Source organism: Cololabis saira, chromosome 11, assembly GCF_033807715.1.
Source record: "Cololabis saira isolate AMF1-May2022 chromosome 11, fColSai1.1, whole genome shotgun sequence".
Taxonomy (NCBI): domain Eukaryota; kingdom Metazoa; phylum Chordata; class Actinopteri; order Beloniformes; family Belonidae; genus Cololabis; species Cololabis saira.
The window spans coordinates 22,637,938-22,661,332 of record NC_084597.1 but is presented as its reverse complement, the minus strand read 5'-3'; the positions used below and the strand labels follow the sequence as shown (position 1 = coordinate 22,661,332).

Here is a 23,395-nt window from a genome sequence, read left to right as displayed (position 1 = left end):
AGGAGCCAAAAAAAAAGCCCCAAAACTTCTAAACTGAATAAAAATGTGTTTATTTTATATGAAAAAACAAAATGCTTTGATTTAAAGTGCTTTAATAGCATTGAACTTGCATGACTGTAGAGACAGACAACCATACTACCAACTGAAATAGCGTCCTATGCTATGTATGTCAACATCAGCCAAGATGTATAATATAGTTACAGGTGAAGAATATGGTGTAAAAGTTAATTTATTTCAATAATTCAACTAGAATATGGTGTAAAAGTTAATTTATTTCAATAATTCAACTAGAATATGGTGTAAAAGTTAACTTATTTCAATAATTCAACTAGAATATGGTGTAAAAGTTAATTTATTTAAATAATTCAACTAGAATATGGTGTAAAAGTTAATTTATTTCAATAATTCAACTAGAATATGGTGTAAAAGTTAATTTATTTCAATAATTCAACTAGAATATGGTGTAAAAGTTAACTTATCTCAATAATTCAACTAGAATATGGTGTAAAAGTTAACTTATTTCAATAATTCAACTAGAATATGGTGTAAAAGTTAATTTATTTCAATAATTCAACTAGAATATGGTGTAAAAGTTAATTTATTTCAATAATTCAACTAGAATATGGTGTAAAAGTTAACTTATTTCAATAATTCAACTAGAATATGGTGTAAAAGTTAATGAAAATACGGTACAAATCGTGTCCCGTATTAGTTCAATACGGGACGCAACATTTTTTTCTCAAATAAAGGACAATTCCGTATTTTACGGGATGGGTGGCAACCCTATTTATACCACTAGACATGCCCCCTGTGATGTCATCCACAGGTCTGTGAAGAGAGCTTTTGAAGCCTCTGTTTGGTCTGGAAGTCAGCTGGAACATGCCCCCCACCACATGTCAATCACTGTTAGCTATTTTAGCTTGGCTGACTTAGCTTATACTAACCCATGATGCTACTTTATATTGTTCCACATTCAGTGTGATCAAATCTGTCAAAAACATCTTCATTTCACTGAGATAATGTCCAGAATGGATACAAGGACCGGCGGAGCTCTGCCGGGTCCTGCCGGCCACATACCCATCATCAGCATCTGTACGCTGTCACTGGTGTCGCGGCCTGATTTACTGCAGGTTCCAGCAGATCCGGTTGGGATGAAAGTATCTGCTGGGGTTCTGGATTCCTCCAGCTGATCCATGCTGGAGGAACCGGTGAGCTGTTTAAGGGAGCTTTCATACCTGTCCCGTTTGGAGCAGTTGTTCCGGAACAGGGAGCGTTTCCCCCTAAAGATCGGATCGTTTGGTATATGTGAACACAGCAATCGCGCTCGGATGCGGCACAAAACAAGCGAGCCGAGATCGCCTAGGAGAGGTGGTCCCGGCTCGCTTCCATTCGAGACGTGGAGCGGTTCGTTTTTTTTATTTGGAGTGAGAACATGATCCACACAGCAACCGACACAACTCCATTCATGTGTATGTGCTACCGCGGCGCAAAGAGAAGAGTCGGCGCAGAACCTCCACCACCTTCTCTCCTATTGGACGTGCCGAGATTTCGTCATATGGAGGATTTTTTGTGCCAAAATTAAATAAATAAATACATCATTAATTAATTAAAATGGGAATGAAATATATCATTAATTAATTAAATGTGTCATTAATTAATTAAAATTAGAATGAAATATGCCATTAATTAATTAAAATACAATTCATTTTAAGTAAAAATATATATTTATTATTTCAGCATTTAATTAATTAATGACACATTTAATTAATGATTTTGTGTTGCGTGTGAATCATGAAATGTAAAACTGCATTTAATTAATTAATGACACATTTAATTAATGATTTCGTGTTGCTGAATCATGAAATGTAAATGTAAAACTGTCAGTTTCACTCGTCAAACTCAGTGGGCGGAGCTAACACAAATCTAGTGGAATCCACTGCACTAATGTGTCATTAATTAATTAAATGCTGAAATAATAAATATATATCTTTACTTAAAATGAATTGTATTTTAATTAATTAATGACATATTTCATTCTAATTTTAATTAATTAATGACACATTTAATTAATTAATGATATATTTAATTCCCATTTTAATTAATTAATGATGTATTTATTTATTTAATTTTGGCACAAAAAATCCTCCATATCGTCACAGCGCGGCACGATGAAATTAAAAAATGTTCAATTCGGGCAGGGTTTGCGCAGCGCAAACCCTGCGGCAGGCGCCAGCTCGCCCGCCGCCAAGCTCGGCGGCAAATGAATGGGAAAGCCGGCGGTGGTCTGTGCTTTGCTTTCGCTCTGTGAAAGGGGCTTTATAACCATTGTTGTTTTTCCCGGAGTACGGAAGAGGAAACTCCTTCCGCGTTCTTTTCTGACCAATGACAGAACAGTTGGATCGCGCATGGCATTTGTTAACAGCTTTGAACCGCTACAGATGTTTGCCTTGTGAACACAAACGCCACAAACGAGAAACGAAACAACTGTATCGATTTAGCCCCTGAATCGGAACAAAACAAACGGGCCACAGGTCTGAAAACACCCTGACAGGACCACTCATGTCAAGTGTGGTTTCAGTGGTGAAACCAGAAATGATCAAAGCTGTTTGTTCTTAGCTCAGCTTCACCCTCAGCCTCTTCCAGGGCAACCCAGAACCGGTCTCGGTCGTCTGGTAGGAAAATTAACAACATCTTTAAAATATGAACAATTATTTTCTGTTAGGGTGACGACAGCTAGTCATTGGCTGTGCTGCCCAGCAATCCAAAGACCACACCCCTAATTATACATAACTGCATTGCTTAATTTAATTTTTCTTCAAATTCCCCCATAAAGTTGTCATGGATCTGAAATGTAACCGCGGCAACCAAAAATGTTTTTGTTCCGGACTGTAAGGATGTTTATTTCTGCTTGAAAGTTGAACATTTAAACCTGCAAGTCTGGATCCGGACGCTACTGTGTGTTCAGGTGAAGAGTGTGAACCTGTCAGACGGTGAGCAGCTGTCCATCAGAGGCGTGGATGAGCGAGGCGCCCTGCTGGTTCTGGCCAATCACACACTGCTAGTGGAAGGTCAGGTGATCCGCAGCCCCACCAACACTCTGTCTGTCTACTACTGCTCGTCCCCAGAGGGAAGCGTGGGATTCTTCCAGCTGCACTACCAGAGTGAGTCCAAAGACATCCCCATGACATCACAAAAGACGTGGAGCCACCATATCTGTTGTAAACACATGATGAAACTCATCCTGGTGTTAGACAAACAAAACCTCAGATTCAATTCAGTTTATTTGGGAAGGGACAGTGTACATTCATATACATTTAGAATTAAAAATGCAAATGCACCCAATTTTAGCTACAGAGCTAGTTTCCATTGGCAGTCCCCCGGCTAAAAATATAAAAGAAAGACAAGTTAAACAACAAGTTGGAACAAATACAAATATAGCGTGCAAAAAGTTTCTGTTCTTGTTATTTTGCTTCTATTTAAGATAGAAGGAACAGGAGAACAACCTGACACATCAATCTTACTAACACGATCTTAGACATTTACATATATTGCAATAGTGAATACATTACACACATTTCACATTTAGCAGTTAAAAGTTTAGGCGGTAAAGTGCCAGAGCAAATTAAAGTGCTGGTTACGATTAAAGTGCTGAGGGTTTAAAGTTAAAGTGCTATAATGGGGGAAAGAGAAGGAGGGTGGAAGGGGAGGGGGGAGTGAAGATGGAATGGGCTGCAGCAATGCAAAACCAGATCATATGTATTGTTCGGTTGTGGAATTTAAGGTTCTATGCCAGTTGTAGGGTAAACAGATTGTGGAGATGGGGCCGGAAGGAGAAGAGAAAGGAAAAAAAAGGGACATGAAGTACAACATAACTGGGGAGGGGTGAGAGGGTAGGAAAAAAAAAAAAAAAAAAAAGTAAGAAGAGGTAGATAATTACTAGTCAGCTGAGTAATCATTTACATTAAAAAAAATAGCAAACCAAGAGGTGATGGCATGAAGCATCACCTCTTGTTTACAATCAGATTGTCAGTGTTTAAATAAAGTGGCAAAGTGCATTATTAACACTATGATGTTATTATGCAGTAAAGTGACAAGGTGACAAATGAATCTTTACCGAGGGTCATGGTTACAGTCCTGTTTACTTAATAGCCATTTCTTTAAGCTGTTCTTGAATGTGGCAAATGTGTTGCAGTCCCTTACTACGACAGGTAATGAGTTCCAGATGCGGCTTCCCTCGACTGACAGTACGGTCTGCCCCTGTGCAGTGCGTCTGAATGGGATTATGCAATCACCTCTGGAGGTTGCCCTGGTTGTATGGCTAGCGTTTTCGTTTTGTCTTATGTAGACAGACAGTGGGGGCGGTGCTAAACCTTTTAGGATCTTGAATGTAGCACAGGCATATTTAAAAGTAGTGAGGTTGTCAAAACTAAGGAGTTGATATTTTTTAAGTATCTGACAGTGATGATGTGTTATGGGTTTTTTGTCCAGTATTTTTATCGCTCTCTTATACAAAGATTCCGCCTGGTTGAGCATGGTTTTGTTGGTAAAAGACTAGTTTGTGAAGCTATATTCAATATGGGATAACACCATTGCGTGCATAAAGACTCTGGCTGCTTCAGTTGTTAATGAGGGTCTAATTGATTTAAAGTTTGCAAGGTTAAATTTCACCGTTTTTGTAATTTTGTTTACGTGACTCTTGAAGGAGAGGGTAGAGTCTAGGATGACTCCTAAATACTTGAACTCTTTTACGACTTCAAGCTCCTCTCCTCCTAAGAAAATACCAGAGTGGGATATGACTTTCGGTGTTTTTGAGAAATACATGCAGACGGTTTTCTTGGTGTTTAGGGTGAGACAAGATTTCTTAAGCCAACTATAGATGTGGGATAATTCTGTTGTTAAAATATTGGCGGCCTCTTGGACAGAAAAGGTAGGATGAAGATGAACAAAGGTAGGAGACCTGCTCTTTATTCGACTAAAGAGTAGATAGAAATTAAAAAGATCATGTTATTAAGTACTCCCTGAATCTGTTGGAGATCAAGCAGCAAAACTTTGAAGCAGTGATTACTACTTCTTTCCAGCGTCGCTTGAGGTTTATGAAGGTTCCCTTCTACACACATTATCTCAACCAGGTTCAGGTCCAGATTGACCAGATTCAGGTCTGGACTTTGACCAGATCATTCCAGAACCTTAATTAGGTGAGTTTCCACTAGCGGGGGTTCTGGGGAGATTTTTCGGGCTCTTCAACAGTGGCATCAGGACCATTTCCGGGTGGTCGGCCGACAGGAACATCCTCGCAGACACTGATCTGGATTTCTAGATTACGTTCAGCTCTCTCCCGTGAACATAAATCATGTGACCACAACTCATTTGACTGCCGGTTTTACCCAGAATCCTCGCTAATGGAAACATTGAAACGCTTTGGTTGCTGAGCTGCAGCTCTGGTTTCTTGTGTAGTTTGTATTTGGAAGACTTTTATAAGCCTTTCTAGACGGATCTGTGCATCTCTGAGACCATTGCTGATGTCTTCTATGGAGGTCTGCACACTTGATGATGATGGGTTTGTAAAGGGTTGATGATGAGCAGGACCTGGCTGCTCTTTATTATTAAGACTGGCTCATTACATAAAAACTCAGTGGATTGTGATGTTTACTACATTTTCATCATCTCATTAAAGACTTCGGGTCTGTTTTCCATTTGTATAAATGCTAGCATCATAATCAGAAGTCTTGTCATTGAGCGTTTTGATTGAATCTGTTGTGTGAATTAGCTGATTAGAGGTCTGATTAATTGACTCTGGTCTCGTAGGACGCTGAGACTCTGGAGGTTGCTCAGTGTGTGTTTCAGCATGCCAGCATGTAATGGATGTGACATGGACCGAGAGGAGGAAGCATCCACCTGTGCCATTAATCAAAGCCATTTAATCCTTTTAAATCACTGCTGGGCTGCAGAATAGCGCTGATTGACATTAGAATGTCTTTGGAGAGAAAAATCTGAGCGTGATGAAAGGAAAAATAAAGAGGCAACGTGTATTATCCCACACAGCTTACTAAGATTATTCAATTAAAATGTGCCTACTGTTCCTTCATTTCTCGAGCTAGCATTTAAATATATTCCAAACTGAAACAGGGATCAGGAGTGTCCATTTATGAAAGCCGTTGAAGTCGACTGTTTTACACGACAGAGGAGCACAACTGGACCAAAACCTTGAACCAGGAACCAAACAACACCTCAGCCACATTAAACAGCCTCACAGTTAAAGTCAACCAGGTCTTAAAGTGTAAATACCACTTCAGATGAACAACATCACATATTGCATGCTGCGTCTGCCCGACTGGAAACTCAAGGCAGAGGAGGCGACACGCGTCACTGTCAGCTCCAGCTCAAGCTCCTCCCCATGGCTGCGACAGTGAGCAGCCCCTGAACAGAGCTAACATGCTAGTCTGGGTGGTGGCGGGTGACAATGTCAATGCCGTCTGTAAAACGTTCAGGATTCTGAGAAGACAAAATGTTATTGTGTAACTGTAGCAAGGCTAGTGCTACGGGCCCGACCGACAGGACAGAGAGGACACGGAGTTTCAGTGCAGAACTGTTTTATTCTCAGATCCAAACACCCAGGACACACGTGCACAAGCTTCAGCTCCTTCACACAGCTCCAGCTTCAGTCTGACCAACCTCAGCAGACTCCTCAGTCCTCTTTATAAGGCTGGCAGGGTGGAGAAGTTGACGGGCCACAGCTGTGTCCCGTCAGCCTGAGTGGCTGCAGCTCCTCCACTCTGCCACAGTAACATAAACCTAAAAATGGCATGAAAAAAGAGAACTGGGGCCGGATTCACAAAACATTCTTAAGAAAAAAAATCTTCTTAAGTGTCATTTTTTTCTTAAGTTCAGTCTTAAGAAGAAAAAAGAGAATAAGTCATATTCTCCAAAAAAGTTCTTAAGTATTTTCTCAACTTTCTTCTTAAGTTTCTTCTTAAGAAAAAACTTAAGAATAAATGGTATTCTTGAAATAAAAGTTCTCAAATTTGTTCTTGACTTTTTTCTTAACTTTAAGACAACCTTGACCTGTCTTAAAATTTCTTCTGTGAAAAGGTAAAACTCTAATATCACCTTTTTCAACACATTTTAGACAAGTTTAGACTAGTAGGTCATAGTTTGAGGATATACTTTGTAATTAATTACACAAAGAGCCTGTTAACTGTTTGTTAGCATGTTAGTTAGCGTGGTAGTTAATTATTATTAATTTTCCCCAATAGTATTTTTTTTGCACATTAATCTCCTCCACCATAACCTTTTTTTTTTAATTAAAAGTTTTTATTATTTTTTCATTATTGCAACACACAAAACGAACATCAAACACCACAGACATCATGGAGGTCAAAAATAGCAAAAAACAAAACAAATTATATTAATAGAAAAAAAAAAAAAAAAAAAAAAGAAAAGAAAAAAGTAAAGTTGAAAAATCTAAAAATAAATTAACTAAAATTAAGACAGACAGGTAAGTAAGTCAAATTAACACATCTGTCTACCAAAAGTATTCCATTTTTCTTTTACCATATCATTTTCACAGTTTAATCTTCCCAGCATCTTCTCACACGCCACCGTCTCCATCATCTGTGTTTTCCACATACTCAGTGTGGGGGCTTGTGGTTCCTTCCAGCACCTCAGAATAGTCCGTGCACATGTTATGAGGCCAGTTTTTACTATTCTAAAACAATATTTGTCCAACAAAGGTACCACCGTTCTGTCTCCAAGGAGACATAGTCTTGGTGATCTGGGAAGTTCACAATTTAAGGATTTACTCATACATTCTATCACTTTTTCCCATAAGGGGAGGATCTTAGAGCATTCCCATAATGCATGCATAAAAGTGCCCCTTTCTACCCCACACTTCCAGCATAAATCATTATCAATTAGTCCCATTCTGTTAAGTCTTGATGGTGTAAAATAATATCTATGGATTAACTTATATTGAATAAATTTGCCTCTAGCTTCTCTTATGTATTCTTCGGTGTTGGAAAGAATCCCCCCCCATGTTTTTTCATCCAGTGTACAAGACAGATCCTTCTCCCATACCTTCTTGAGATTATTACAACCATTATTATTTGTCCAGGGACACATAGCATACCATCTTGAAGCCTTATGATGTAATTTGGGTAAATATAAGTAGCATTCAATTGGACTTCTGTCCTGACCAACAGTAACCACCTTTTTAACACAGTGTCTAATTTGTAAGTACTTCCAAAAGTGGTCCCTGCCCTCTAGATTAAATTTTTCTTTAAGTCTAAGATATGAAAGAAAATTGCCATTTTCAAATAAATCATTTATTATTCTGATGTTTTTTCTTAACCACTGGGCCCAATAGATAGGCTGTCTTTCTATTTTTATTTTTGGATTGTGCCATATGGACGCATATTTTTGAGTAAACTGAGAAATCTTACATCTCTTATGCACCTCCTGCCAAACAGCTTTGGAATGTCCTAGAATAGGGTTGTTCTCCTTATTTTTCCCATTTTTAACTGTTTGTGCTAGAGCCTCTATAGGTTTAAAGGGGGAGGTGAGTTCCCGCTCAATCAGGACCCAGTCCAGATCCGCACCAGCTTCATCCCAGTGTCCTGTAAGCTTGGACATCTCAAAGGCAACACTGTAATATTTTATGTTTGGCAATGATAAACCTCCTCTCTTTTTGGACTCAAACAATTTATCCAAACGAATTCTTGGCTTTTTTCCTTCCCAAAGAAATTGTTTTATCATTTTGTCATACCTAACTAATAGTTGCTTTGGAATGCATATGGGTATCATCCCAGTTAGGTAATTTATTTGTGGTGCCACAACCATTTTTATTGCATTTATTTTCCCCCATAGAGTCAAGTGTAATTTAGTCCAATTATCCACATTAGTTTTAATTTTGTTTAGTACTTTTTCCATATTAGTGGTCATAATTTCCCTTATATCTGTATCTAATTCTATGCCTAAATATTTCATCCCCTTTGGTAGCCATTTGAAATTAAAACCTGATAACTGATTATGTGAACATGTTTGAGACACTGGCATAGCTTCTGATTTTTGCCAATTGATACAGTAACCGGACACTTTAGAATATGCTTCAATAGTTTCTAGCAAAACCGACACAGAATTGTCTGGATCCCGACTCAGTACCAAAATATCATCAGCATAAAGAAATAATTTATGCTCCCTGCCACCTCCAATGACACCCTTAATTCTCGGCTCTGCTCTGATCGACGTGGCCAAAGGTTCTAAAAAAATTGTGAACAATAATGGACTTAAACTGCACCCCTGTCTAGTAGACCTAGATATATCGAAAAACTGAGATATTATCCCATTAGTAAAAACTGCCGCTTTAGGGCTGGAATATAAGACTTTAATCCATCTGCAGAAACCATCACCAAACCCAAATTTTGAAAGAGTTGCAAATAAAAAAGCCCATTCCACCTTATCAAAAGCTTTTTGAGCATCAAGTGATATGGCTGAAACAGGGTGAGGGTTAGTTTTGTTCATCCAAATTAAATGCAACAGTCTCCTCATGTTATCAGATGAAGATCTGTGTTTTATAAATCCAACTTGGTCTTTGTGAATAATTTTAGGTAGAACCAAATCTAGTCTCCGTGCTAATGTCTTGGACAATATTTTACAATCAACATTTATTAGGCTTATAGGTCTATAATTGGCTGGGTCCGTTGAATCCTTATCTTTCTTTGGTATCAGTGATATAATAGCCTGGTTAAGACTTTCTGGGAGTGAACCATATTGAAACGCTTCATGTAAAACCTCCGTGAGAAATGGGCAAAGAATATCAATATATTTCTTATAATACTCCGCCGGGAAACCATCTGTACCAGGTGACTTACCAGGTTTCATACCCTTAATTGCGGTTCTAACTTCAGCTTCCGTAATGGGAGCATCCAGACTATCCTTTTCCTCTGAAGACAATTGTGGCAGCTCTACCTTCTGGAAGAAAAGGTTCAAGTCTTCTTCACTAGCTGAACATGAAGTCGTATACAAATCTTCATAAAAGTTTTTGAAAACTTCATTTATGTTTTTGGCTGAAGTGATTAGTTTATCATCTTTTCTAATTGCTGTAATAGTGTTAGTTGAGTCCAGACGTTTCAATTGTCTTGCCAATAATCGTCCAGTTTTTTCACCATTTTCATAAAAATTTGTTTTGAGCCTAAATAGCGAATACTCTGCTTTTTTATTGTATATTTCATGTAACTCAAATTTTAGTTTGCAGATGTTTCTGAAACATTCTTCATTATATTGTTCAGCAAGTTGCTTATCCAATTTACCTATTTCTTTTTCCAATTGTTGTACTTTTTCTTTGTTGTCCTTTTTCTTCCAGGAACCATAAGCCATACATTTCCCTCTAATGAACGCTTTGAGTGCATCCCAAACAGTAGCTAATCTTTCTGTTGATCCTCTATTAATATCTAAAAACACTCTGATATCCTCACCAAGTTTTGTAGCAAACTGTTCATCCTGCAATAAACTTACATTTAACCTCCACCTCCCAGTTTTACCTTTAGTAGATTGTAAATTTATATGTAATTCGACCAGTGCATGGTCTGTTATTGCTTTAACCCCTATATTGCAGTCTATTACGAGGTCAACAAGTGAGCTGGCAACCAAGAAAAAATCTATTCGTGAATAGGATCTGTGAGCGTGAGAGTAGAATGTGTATTCCCGTTTTTTCGGATTTACGAGTCTCCAAATATCTGTCAAACCCAGCTCTTTCTGTAAAGTATCTAAAGCTGTTCCGTCTCTGGAGGATGTCCTTGTTCTGACATTACTGCGATCCAAGTGATCATCTAATGTTTGATTGAAATCTCCACCTAGAATAATCTGACCATCTGTATCAGCCAGTATTTTATTGACCTCATGAAAAAATTGTGTGTTTTCTCTGTTCGGCGCATATAAGTTGCCAAGTACGACTTTAACTCCATTAATTAGTGCCTCCACCACTAGGATACGTCCATGAGAGTCCTTAAACTGATTTATTACAGTAAAATTCAGTTTTTTGTTGACCAGGATAACTACCCCACAGCTCTTACTTGATACTGAATTATGAAAGACATGACCGACCCAATCCCGTTTCATTTTTAAAGCTTCATCTTGGTCCCTGAAATGCGTTTCTTGGATATATGCAATATCTGTGCCCTTAGATTTAAGATAAATTAGTATTTTTTTGCGTTTAATTGGTGTGCTACAGCCATTGATATTCCATGTAACTACATTTATATGCCCATTATTCATTATTCCCAGAGTGTGTAAACCTTTGTCTCCCCTTAAACTTTTGCATGATACTGTCTCTCATTACTTCCACACATATTAATGCCTTACTCCTGTAGTCATAAAAAAATAAAAAAAGGAAAAAATAAAAGTGCCTCCAGAAACATTGTCCCAGAACAGGAACACACATAGTAAAAAATAATATTAACTCAAAATACACCGCCCTTAAAACGAACATGACAGTGTAATAAGCCTTGGGCTCAAAAGGATTCCGGTCCGTGTAGGTCCTGAAGACGGTCTGCTCCTCCCTCCCACCGTCCGGGAACAGCAGCGCTCCAGAGTCTCCGCCTCCGCCGAGCCTTCAAAATAAAGTTCCACTCTCCTTCATATTCACGTCAAACAGTCAGTCATTCCCCGTGCTTTGGATGTTATCCCGGACAAAGACCTCAGCTTTCTTTGGGTCGACAAAGCCCAGTCTTTTCCCCTTCCATGTAAACCTCAGAATCGCCGGGTGTGCCAGCGTGTGTTTCACCTGATGATCCCACAGGGCTTTCATTATTGGGGAGAACCGTCTGCGCAGGTCGGAGCGCTCCTTGGTCATATCCTCGTAAATTGAGAGAGTGCAGTCCTCCCACCGTATCCCTCTCTCTTTTTTCGCGGCTGCCAAAACTTTCTGCCGGGCCGTGTATCGCAGAAACCTCACCAGTATCACCCGCGGCGGTTGGTTGTCGCCCGACCTGGGTCCTCCACTTCTGTGGCTCCTCTCGATCTCATATTCCTCCCCCTGCAGCCCCAGTCCTTCGTTCAGTATTTTCTTTATGTAGTCATTCATTGCATTACCCATTTCCTTTCCTTCTTTCAGTCCAATCAGTTTGATGTTTTTACGTCTTCCTCGGTTTTCATGGTCATCCACGCGGTTCCAAAGTTGATCCACCCTTTGTCTCAGCACTTTATTTTCATTAATCATGCCAGCGTTACTATCTTCCACATCAGAAATACGACTTTCCACCTCGTCAAGCCGTGTTTGCAAAGCACTCACTGTGGTTTTTAGTTCTGTCGTGTCTGATTTAATCATTGACACATCACTCGCCACCTTATTCAGAGTCGAGCTCATCCTCGAGATCTCCGCAAGGATATCCCCCATGTTGTTCCTCGGTGAAGCTTCACTGCAGGTGGGGCTAGCAGGGTTAGCCTGCATGGTAGCTGAAGTCAAGCGCATTTGTAAACTTCGTTTTTTCTGGTTCATTTTGCGGTTCAGACCTGCGCAACTTCGTGTAACTTTGCCTTTACAGGAGTACCGACTATTTATGACATCAAATAAACTTCCACGGAGAGTGTATATACATTAGTTTCATCCGTTGTCGGCGGAGAGCAGGAGCTTATCTAAAACGCAGCCATTTCCCAGGTCTTCCTCACGTGACTTCCTCCTCCACCATAACCTTGAAAAGTTCCTGCATCTCTTTTTCTCCTTCTCCATGTTTAGTGAGTGACTGACGGTTAAGACGCAAACTACCTGTATAAATGTTGTTTGTTGGCGCGTGCAATGCAATGACATATTTTAAGAAGTTCTTAAGTAGGAAAAATAAGAAATTCGTAAGAAATGACAGCTCTTAAGACGGTTCTTAAGAAAATATTGAGGAATTGCACTTAAGAACTTTCTTATGAACTGATCTATGAAGACATTTCTTAAGATCGTTCTTAAAAACATATTGGTGAATCCGGCCCCTGGACTTTTATTTCCTTGTAGATGTTTCACCTTACATCCCTTACGTCAGTTCATAAAAGTGGATACATCTCTCTTTCTCTTTTCCCGTAGTCTTCAAGCTGAGCTGCTCACTGCCAAAGAGACCTCACTTTGGAGAGGTGTCGGTGCTGGACCTTCTACCTGGGGGCGTCGCCCGCTTTCACTGCCACATGGGGTACCACTTGCAGGGGGCACCGACGCTCACCTGCATCAACTCCTCCCTGCCGGTGTGGACCGGCAAGGAGCCCAGCTGCAAGGGTCAGTGTGCAGGATCTGTTGGAACCTGTGGTGAGTGACTGTTTCCCCAAAAACAACTCACGGATGTCTCCTCTGTAGCTCTTTGTGGAGGAACGGTGAAAAACGCCTCCATAGGGAGGGTGCTGTCCCCTTCTCCCCACCATGGGCCCAATGCCACCTTGGATCGATCCTGCTCCTGGTCCCTGGAGGCCCCCAAAGACCAGAGGCTGCACCTGCACCTAGAGAGGCTAGTCCTGGGACCGACTGAGAGGTAGGAGTCCCCACCAGCATCTTATAACTGGAGGATGGATGTGGAATCATCAGAGTCTCACAGGGTCAAAAAAGGACACAACAAGACAAAAAAAGAGGTCAAATGAGCTTCTAGACCAGGGGTCGGCAACCCAAAATGTTGAAAGAGCCATATTGGACCAAAAACACAAAAAACGAATATGTCTGGAGCCGCAATGAATGAAAAGTCGTGTATCAGCCTTAGAATGAAGACAACACATGCTGCATTTTTCTATATTAGTTATAACTTGGGGAAGATTTTTTTTTTCATTATGCACTTCGAGAAAAAAGTCGAAATGTCGAGATTAATTTTGAAGTACAATCTTGAGAAAAAAGTCGAAATGTTGAGAAAAAAGCTGGAATGTCGAGAAAAAAGTCGAAATGTTGAGAAAAAAGTCGAAATGTTGAGAAAAAAGCTGGAATGTCAAGAAAAAAGTCGAAATGTCGAGAAAAAAGTCAAAATGTTGAGAAAAAAGCTGGAATGTTAAGAAAAAAGTGAAAATGTTGAGAAAAAAGCTGGAATGTCGAGAAAAAAGTTGAAATGTCGAGAAAAAAGTCAAAATTTAGAGAAAAAAGTTAAAAAGTTGAAATGTCGAGATTAAAAAGAAGAAAGAAAAGAAGAAAGAAATAAAGGAAAAAAAGAAGAAAAAAAGAAAAAATTAAGAAAAAAAGGAAAAAAAAAAAGGTGAAACATTTTTGAAAAAGCTCCAGGGAGCCACTAGGGCGGCGCTAAAGAGCCGCATGCGGCTCTAGAGCCGCGGGTTGCCGACCCCTGTTCTTGACATACCCATCCACCCATCATATATATCCTCTCTTTCCTATTCAGGGCTATCCCAGCTCTATTGTGGTGAATGGCAGTTCTTCACCTGGACAGGTCTCCAGTCCATTACAGAGCACATAAAGACTAACAACCACCCACCCGGTGGACAGTTGAGAATCATCAATAAACCACATACATGCATGCTTTTGGACTGTGGGAGGAAATGGGAGAAACTACTAGCAGAGCTGGAACCAGGATTATCAGAACTAAAACCAGGAATAGGAGCTGAAACCAGGAATAGCAGATTTGAAACCAGGACTAGTAGAAGTAAAACTAAGACTGGCGGAACTGAAACCAGGACTAGCAGAGCTGAAACCATGACATGTGAAACTGAAAGCAGGAATATTAAAGCTGAAACCAGGACTAGTAGAAGTAAACCCAGAACGAGCAGAGCTAAAACCAGGATTAGTAGAACTAAAACTAAGACTGGCGGAACTGAAACCAGGACTAGCAGAGCTGAAACGAGGACTAGTAGAACTGAAACCAGGACTACTAGAAGTGAAATCAGGACTAGTAGGACTTCGCCGGGAGCACCTCGACCGGGTCAGAACTGCATTCGGGTGTTCCCGACTTACTAGGTCCACGTTCTGCCTGGAAGGGTCCTGAAATGATCCATCGTGGCTCCCAGCTCCTTCAGCTGATCCACGCCGGAGGAGCTGAGCTGCTGGAAAACATTTACATCAAGACCTCCCTTTTTTGTTAAACTGGGCGGAGTCTGTTACCCTGTTTTACGGCAGTGTGGCTTGTGGAGGTGTCCGTGTGTGTGTGTGTGTGTGTGTGTGTGTGTGTGTGTGTGTGTGTGTGTGTGTGTGTGTGTTTTAGATCATAAATACTGTTTTTTGTAATTATGACTGAACCCGAGAGAAACGTCTTCTCATTTTGTCCACATTATAGTTGTATGTACGGCAAAGTGACGATAAAGTTGGTCTGGTAGTAGAATTAACACAATAAAACATTTAAAAAATGAATGATTATGTGTTGTTAGGTGTTTATTCACATATCAGAGGTCAATACAGCGCTAAGCAGCAAAAGTGACATATATCTCGGCTGTGCCGGCCCCCAGGCAAAAGACCACAACCCTTATACATACATTTGTAGATTTGTTTCCTTGTATAATTAAAGCTATTGATCGACTCACTTATGGAGCGAGTGCCTAGTGGTCAATAGAGGAACTCCAGCTTTTCTTATTATACTGTTGTCTTCCAGAAGTTGGAGCCGTAAAAGTGATGTCTTTTCTAGATCACTGATGAATGCAGCTGAACTCTCAGCCCTAACCCTAACCCATCCCTGCAGGCTGGTGTTGTGGAGCGGCCTGGATGCCAGCTCTGTCGTTCTCTTTGACTCGGGTCGCGGCGGACAGATTCCCTTCGAAGGAGTGATCAGTGAAGGTCCAGCGGTGAGGATCCAGTTCATCACCGACCAGCCCAACCACAACACGGGATTCAACATCCGCTTTGAAGGTGAAAAGTGTGTGTGTGTGTGTGTGTGTGTGTGTGTGTGTGTGTGTGTGTGTGTGTGTGTGTGTGTGTGTGTGTGTGTGTGTGTGTGTGTGTGTGTGTGTGTGTGTGTGTGTGTGTGTGTGTGTGTCTGGACACTTGTATGGATGTTCTGATCTGTCTGTGTTTGCCAGCGTCATCTTCTACGCCGATGTGCAATATCATTACACCTGCGGTCAAAAACTGTATCTGCTGCTTAATTGGTGGGACCCTAATCTAATCTAAGATAATTTGAAAACATCATAAAAATGATCTGATACTAGTAGGGTTTAGAATCAGAGAAACGGGACAAATAGTACAAAACAGGAAACATGTAGACAAATAAAGTACCCCACTTCTAGTGCCATTGGATTTAGGACTATTAAAGTAGTAGTAAAGTAGATATTCTGGCAGTCTGTTGCTCTGGAGCATCAACAAATGGATGAATAAATAAATAATCTTCCTTCCTTCCTTCCTTCCTTCCTTCCTTCCTTCCTTCCTTCCTTCCTTCCTTCCTTCCTTCCTTCCTTCCTTCCTTCCTTCCTTCCTTCCTTCCTTCCTTCCTTCCTTCCTTCCTTCCTTCCTTCCTTCCTTCCTTCCTTTCTTAATTTCTTTATGTCCTCTACTTAACTTTCTCTTCCTTCTTCTTTCTCTCTATTCCAGTCCTCTCTGTATCTCATAGTTTCCTTCATTTCTTCTCTTTTTAATTTCTTCCTCTCTTCTTTCCTACCTTGTTTCCAATGTTCCTTCATTTTCCTTCCAGCACTCCCTTCATTCTTTTAGCGCAGGTCCTCAAACAGAGCCTTGTGGTACTTGTCAGTATATGCAATGCATGTTTCCATGGTGATGGTTCATCCTAGATACCTCATAAGGCTTCTTTATTCCACAGTAAAGCTTTAGGTGTCATTTGTGAATATATCACTGTATGGTAGTGTTGACAAAAGATTTCCATGGTAACCCTTGTCCATAGGGTTCTATCAGCTATAGATAAACAATAGTTCTTAATTCGGGGTCATCTGAGGGATGTATGCAGTACTGGAGTTGAGGGGGGATGAGGGGGGATGGCATCCCCCCTGAAATAAAAACGGTCCAAATCATCCCCCCTGTAAAACTGCCATCCCCCCTTTCCATCCCTTATGTCATTTCATCAATGAATGTGGTTTTACTGCTATTTCAACATTTAGAGTCATCACCAGAAAAATAACTTATTTGACAATTTTCACCTGTTTCAAGTAAATTTTCACTTGAAATAAGTAGGAAAATCTGCCAGTGGGACAAGATTTATCTTCTCATTACAAGCAAAAAAAATCTTGTTCCACTGGCAGATTTTTCTACTTATTTTAAGTGAAAATCTACTTGAAACAGGTGAAAATTGTTGTTTTTTCCAGTGATGAGTCTTGTTTTAAGTGTAATGAGATTTCTTTACTAAAATGAGACATTTTAACTAGAAATAGGACAAATATTCTTGTTAAGATTTTGAGTTTTTGCAGTGATCCATTTTACTTATCCTGTGAAGGACAGAGTCATATTGATAAGTTCAGAAAACTGTTTTTTATTGTTGTGTTTTGATGTATTTGATGTAAGCCCAGTGGATATTTAAAGCTTACAGAAGGCTGCATTTAACTGCTGCTATGTCATTCCTGCAGTATTTCTGCAGGTGTTTTGGTCAGTGCTATTATTTGTAATATATTATATTATTTGTAATCAGCACAAATTATCTGTCCCCATATGATAAAATCCACCATCCCCCCTGATTTCTTTTTTACAACTCGAGTACTGGATGTATGGGTGTCCACCTCTTTGAAATCCTTTTTTTCCTTTCCTTCATCACTAGCGCTAAATTGGTCCATACCAACTTCTTTTGAAATGTGTTGCAGATGTGAAATAATAAATGGATGTTCGATGAAATTAAGTTGGTGAGGACTTGCACTTTCTACGTTGTCCCAACGCTTCCGGATTTGGGATATTAATAAGACATTCATTTTAGACTTATTCTCCTTTGACTATTTCCAGCCTTCGAGCGCGGCCACTGCTATGAGCCGTACCTCCAGAATGGAAACTTCACCACCACGGATCCGTTGTACGGAGTTGGGGCTGTGGTCCAGTTTACTTGTGATCCGGGTCACTCCCTAGAGCAAGGCCCGCCTGTTATCGAGTGTATCAGTGCCAGGGATCCATACTGGAATGATACTGAGCCCATCTGCAAAGGTAAAACTGAGCCTGCAAGACAAAAGCAGCTGGATTCATGTAGAAACATCTTCACCTTCTGATCCTAAAACACCAGGGACAGTGACTGGTGGTCCGATGGACACTGATGGTCTGAGGCTCACTTATGGTCCGAGGGTCACTGGTGGTTACTGGTAATCTAGGGTCACTTGCAATCCTAGGTTTACAGTATAGAGTCAATAATTAAAAAGTAAATAAACAAAGTGATAAACAAATATGACAAAATCATGAACAGCAAAGATTTGATTCAAAAGAAATTTTAAAAATCTTTAAAAAACCGAGGGACACTGGTAGTCCGAGGGTCACTGGTGGTGTGGTTCACCAACATTTCTGAACCCTGCAGACCTGCATGTATGAACTGTGGACTTCAATAAGAAGCATCAACAGTTGCTTATGGATGTCTTGCTTAAGTTTTTAAGGAAGCCAGAAATGTCTGTGGAACAAGTTTTACACAAAGTGTCCAAATATCCAAACTTTGATCTGGTTATGAGGGTATTTCCATTATATTTCCAACACTGACATTGTTATAGTCTTTGCTCCTATGACCTGATCCTTTTAACCAGACCTTACTGGACCAGACTTCAAGTCTGAACTTCTCTGAACTTCTCTGAACTTCTCTGAACTTCTCTCCATGAATCCATTTGTGGTTGAAGTCGTTATGACTGATCACTGTCTAAAATAAATAGTAAATCCTAACGTTTGCATTCTTTGTTGTGATCTTTTCATGGTCTGAGATTTTTGATTTTTTAAATGTCTATTTAAAAGTTAATAAGAATGATAAGGATTAATAGCAGCCAGAAGTCCTGTAGTGCTTGTTAACAACAGAAGCTGTAATCCTGAACGTGACTGAAGGAGCATCTCTGAAGCCCAGATGTTTCACTGCAGGATGTTAAAAGCATTTTATGCTCAACTTTTGACGCAGATGCAGAGACCGACGGAGCTTTTGTCTGTGTCCTTTGATTATTTTGTCTGTCTTTCTTAAAAATATGCACAAAACAAAGGAATACGTCCGGAGGTCATGGGGGGCAGTATAGAGTCAATCATTAAATTAATTTGTGGACATCCTGAAGTATTGAAAATAAGGCTCATCAATCGTTATGCACATGGGTAAAATGAAAGAAATTAGCTCTCTGTTGACAGTTAGACTTTTGTTGAGTGGTCTGTTCAATTCACTGTTAGTTCACATCAATAGTTGACCATACAAACGCAAGTGACACATTGGGGTGTGAGGGGTGTTTTGGAACGGACAGCTTTATGAACGTATGAAAATGGAGCATAAACTAGGCTTTAGTATCCATCGCTCCATCTATTGGTACCTGTGGTACCTGCCGATGCTGCAGGTGATGTCATCACCCCAGTGGTTGCCATGCGACAAACACAAAACGTACCATCCACCAATTCATTCTCATGATAACCCTTTTTTTCACTTTTCTACATATTTTCTTCAGTAATTTACATTGTAATTATGTAATTTCCCTTTGGGGATTAATAAACTATTGTTCAGTTTAGCTTGATTAAAATTCCACACTCTGTCTTTGTGTGTAAAACATGCAGTCATGCTAACCCTAACCCAAGGTGCACCATATTCAGAGGATATCGCCCTTGTGCAGGTTCGATTCCCGGCCTGTCGCTCTTTACTGCGTGTCTTCCCCCCTCTCTCTACCCGAGTTTCTTTTATCTCGCCACTTTCAAAATAAAGGCCATTAAACCTCTTGAGTTAACAAAGCATGTCCGAATCCCAGCCTCTGGTGAGCATTTCCTCTGAAAATCAGATTTACGATCAACATCTTAGTCGGTTCTTTTAAAGGACATTCTGTTTGCAGATGATGTTCTACAGAAACTGCTGGTTAATTTTGTGACCCGACAGTCCAACCAGCAGACACAACAGGCTGGTGGCAACAGGAACCTTTCCATCAGCCTAACCACTCAGAGGCTGATTGTTTCCGATCTCAGATGTCTTGTAGCAGATTACAGCCTACCTTCCCAGTCATCCTTGGACCGTTTATTTTCCAACAAACCAGAAAGAACTAGTCCGCTCTTTTTTTGAGCATTGAGACCTCCTTACCAGTGGCGGAACGTGGGTCTCAGTACAGAGGGGGCGGAGCATTCTCGATGGGTCCTTATGATAGTCATTTTAATGTTCAACAACATCATCCTACCCATCAATCAACATTTAATCTCACTTTTATTGAGCCAAGCAAGCCTATAGGCCTATGCTGCAGAAAGCAGAGTAAAGTCACAAACTTGTTCAGAAGAACACACACACACACACACACACACACACACAGGCCTGACAGCTGTCAATCACATGGCGCTGAAAACTCAGATAGTCACGGACTGACTCAGTTCCATCTTTGATACAGCTTAAATACAAAAAAAACATAACTGGTCTAAAATGTCACCATCTATTTAGATAGATATAGACACAGCGGTCTATAACATCATTTCTGAGCTCTATAATAGAGAATCGACTCGGCGGTCCAGTTGACAACAACACAAGCACATTAAAATAGGCAGGTGGTCAAAGCTACCACAACATTCTGATAAAGAAATTATTGACTCACCAATGGCAGCTGACTCTTCCATAACCCTTGGCCCGAACAAAATAATCCAGGTAACGTGGAAAACAGGGTAACATTCAAAACTTTGTACATGCTTAGTCCTCTTTTAAAGTTTAGCGCTCATCTCCTTCATGGCAGCAAACTTGCCGAGTCGGCAAATTGGCTGTAACTGTTACAGCCAATCAGCGTTGGCTCACAGCCCCGATGCGTTGAGGACAGTTGTAAAGTAAGAATTAGCCTACACTGGCCGCACAATGCACATTTTATCGTTATTATAGCTTATAATTTACAATTATAGATGAACGTATCACACAAAAGGGGGCCCTATCATTGGGCCCTATGAGTTTGTGGGCCCGGTGGCGACCGCTAGGAATGGGCGATATTTTACCGTTCACGATATACCGTCAAAAAAGAAGAATTTGTCATCTCGCGGTAAAAATGATAAATTCCCGTTGATGACGTTTTTGTGTGAAGCTGATTTATGGTTCTGCGTTAAATCCACGCACAACGTACGTGATGGAAGGAAGGAAAGAAGGAAGGAAGGAAGGAAGGAAGGAAGGAAGGAAGGAAGGAAGGAAGGAAGGAAGGAAGGAAGGAAGGAAGGAAGGAAGGAAGGAAGGAAGGAAGGAAGGAAGGAAGGAAGGAAGAGAGAAAAGAGGAAGGGAAGAAGGAAGGAGAGAGCAGGAGGAAAGAAGGAAGGAAGGGGAAAAAAGAAGGAAGAAAGGAAGGAAAGAAGGAAGGAAGGAAGGAAGGAAGGAAGGAAGGAAGGAAGGAAGGAAGGAAGGAAGGAAGGAAGGAAGGAAGGAAGGAAGGAAGGAAGGGAGAAAAGAGGAAAGGAAGGAGAGAGCAGGAGGAAAGAAGGAAGGAAGGGGAAAAAAGAAGGAAGGAAGGAAAGGGGAGAAGGAATCGAGAAAACAAGGAAAGGAGGAAGGAAGGGAGAAAAGAGGAAGGGAAGAAGGAAGGAGAGAGCAGGAGGAAAGAACGAAGGAAGGGAAAAAAAGAAGGAAGGAAGGAAGGAAGGAAGGAAGGAAGGGAGAAAACAAGGAAAGAAGGAAGGAAGGAAGGAAGGAAGGAAGGAAGGAAGGAAAGGAGGAAGGAAGGAAGGAAGGAAGGAAGGAAGGAAGGAAGGAAGGAAGGAAGGAAGGAAATGAGCCTGAAAGAAAGAAAGAAAGAAAGAAAGAAAGAAAGAAAGAAAGAAAGAAAGAAAGAAAGAAAGAAAGAAAGAAAGAAAGAAAGAAAGAAAGAAGGATAAATTCCCGTTGATGATGTTTTTGTGTAACAAACATGGCGGATCTGAGAGCGAGATAGATTTATAGTTGAAAAGGTGGAGTTGAATTGTTTTTTTTTTTTATCCTCATTTTTATCGTTATCGGGATAAATGCCAGAAATTATTGTGATACATTTTTTAGTCCATACCGCCCATCCCTAGCGACCGCCCCCTTGCCCCCCCTCTGGCTCCGCTACTGCTCCTTACACAAGGTAAAAAAAACAATGATTAAGACAGATAAAACCTAGATTAAATGATATGTTTTGTATTTTTTACACAGGACCAGTATCATCAGGACCAGTGTCACCTCAGGACCTGCAGTAACCCAAAAAATCCTTGCCAACGTCTCATAGATCCGCACGGGATTCGTGAAGTCTGGGTTGTACTAAAATCTACAAACATTAATCTTTAAGCCCTTGTGTCTTGTTAAACAGTTCACATTTAATGAACATAAACTTTTGAATTGAATTGGAATATTGAATTGGAAGATCAAACGCTACAGGTGGACTTCAGAGGCAAAACATCATCTTTCAACAGGTGACAAAACTTTGAAATGGCATAGAGACCAATGTGTTTCAGTTACCACAGTAACAGTAAACTGAGCGGTACCACTAACCAGAGCTTTTGTTGCAATCTAACATCTCTGAGCTGTCAGAAAAACGTTTGAGCTTGTTGCAAGGCAGAATGTTTATTACTGTGCAGCTGCACGTGTCATCATCTTCTCATCGCTCCTCTGCTGATCTGCTCTTCGAGCTTTTTCTACGTCTCCATGTGAAGCTGAACACTGACTCATTTCTTTATCTTTATCTGCCAGAAATATCATTTCATTCTGCTATATTCGGTAGACAAAGGCTAATGGTATTATGTAATATCACAATATGTATCACAGCTGCTGTCATTACACCACGAAAGACACAGACAAGGTGACGAGAAAACATGTTTCACAAAGACTTCAACCAGCAATGTTTGACTTCCTGAGATGTTCCTCCAACCAGGATCTCAGTGATACCATCACCTCTGATCTGCTGCAACATCAACTTTTTGTTTGCTGCAAGAAGCTCGTTTGAGGTGAATTTTTACTTAAAAAATCACAGACACAAAGCATTCCTCCTGGATTTCCCCAGATGTCTGCAGGTCCCCCACTGGTCCTGATGATACAGGTCCCCAGAAAACACTGGTCCTGATATCTACACGTCCTCAGATAATAGTGGTCCTGATATCTACACGTCCTCAGAAAACACTGGTCCTGATATCTACACGTCCTCAGATAATAGTGGTCCTGATATCTACACGTCCTCAGAAAACACTGGTCCTGATATCTACACGTCCTCAGATAATAGTGGTCCTGATGATACAGGTCCTAATGATACTGGTCCTGATTCTTCAAGTCCAGCTAATACTAGTTCTTATAATACTGGTCCTGATAATTCTGGTCCTGATAATACTGGTTCTGATGATGATACTGGTGTTGATGACACTGATCCTGATAATACTGGTCCTGATGATCATACTGGTCTTGATGGTGTAGAGAAA

General features: G+C 40.4%; 1 protein-coding gene across 6 annotated transcripts in view; it reads left to right on the top strand.

The window, feature by feature from the left end:
* LOC133455150 (seizure 6-like protein) overlaps positions 1 to 23,395 on the top strand; it is a 92,574-nt gene that overhangs the window by 49,917 nt on the left and 19,262 nt on the right. For all 6 annotated transcript variants that reach the window (XM_061734045.1, XM_061734044.1, XM_061734043.1 and 3 more), the window contains exons 4-8: positions 2,966 to 3,161; positions 13,061 to 13,246; positions 13,325 to 13,496; positions 15,627 to 15,793; positions 17,822 to 18,016. In XM_061734045.1, the coding sequence (XP_061590029.1) occupies positions 2,966 to 3,161; positions 13,061 to 13,246; positions 13,325 to 13,496; positions 15,627 to 15,793; positions 17,822 to 18,016 (916 nt within the window). The remainder of the gene's footprint in view (positions 1 to 2,965; positions 3,162 to 13,060; positions 13,247 to 13,324; positions 13,497 to 15,626; positions 15,794 to 17,821; positions 18,017 to 23,395) is intronic.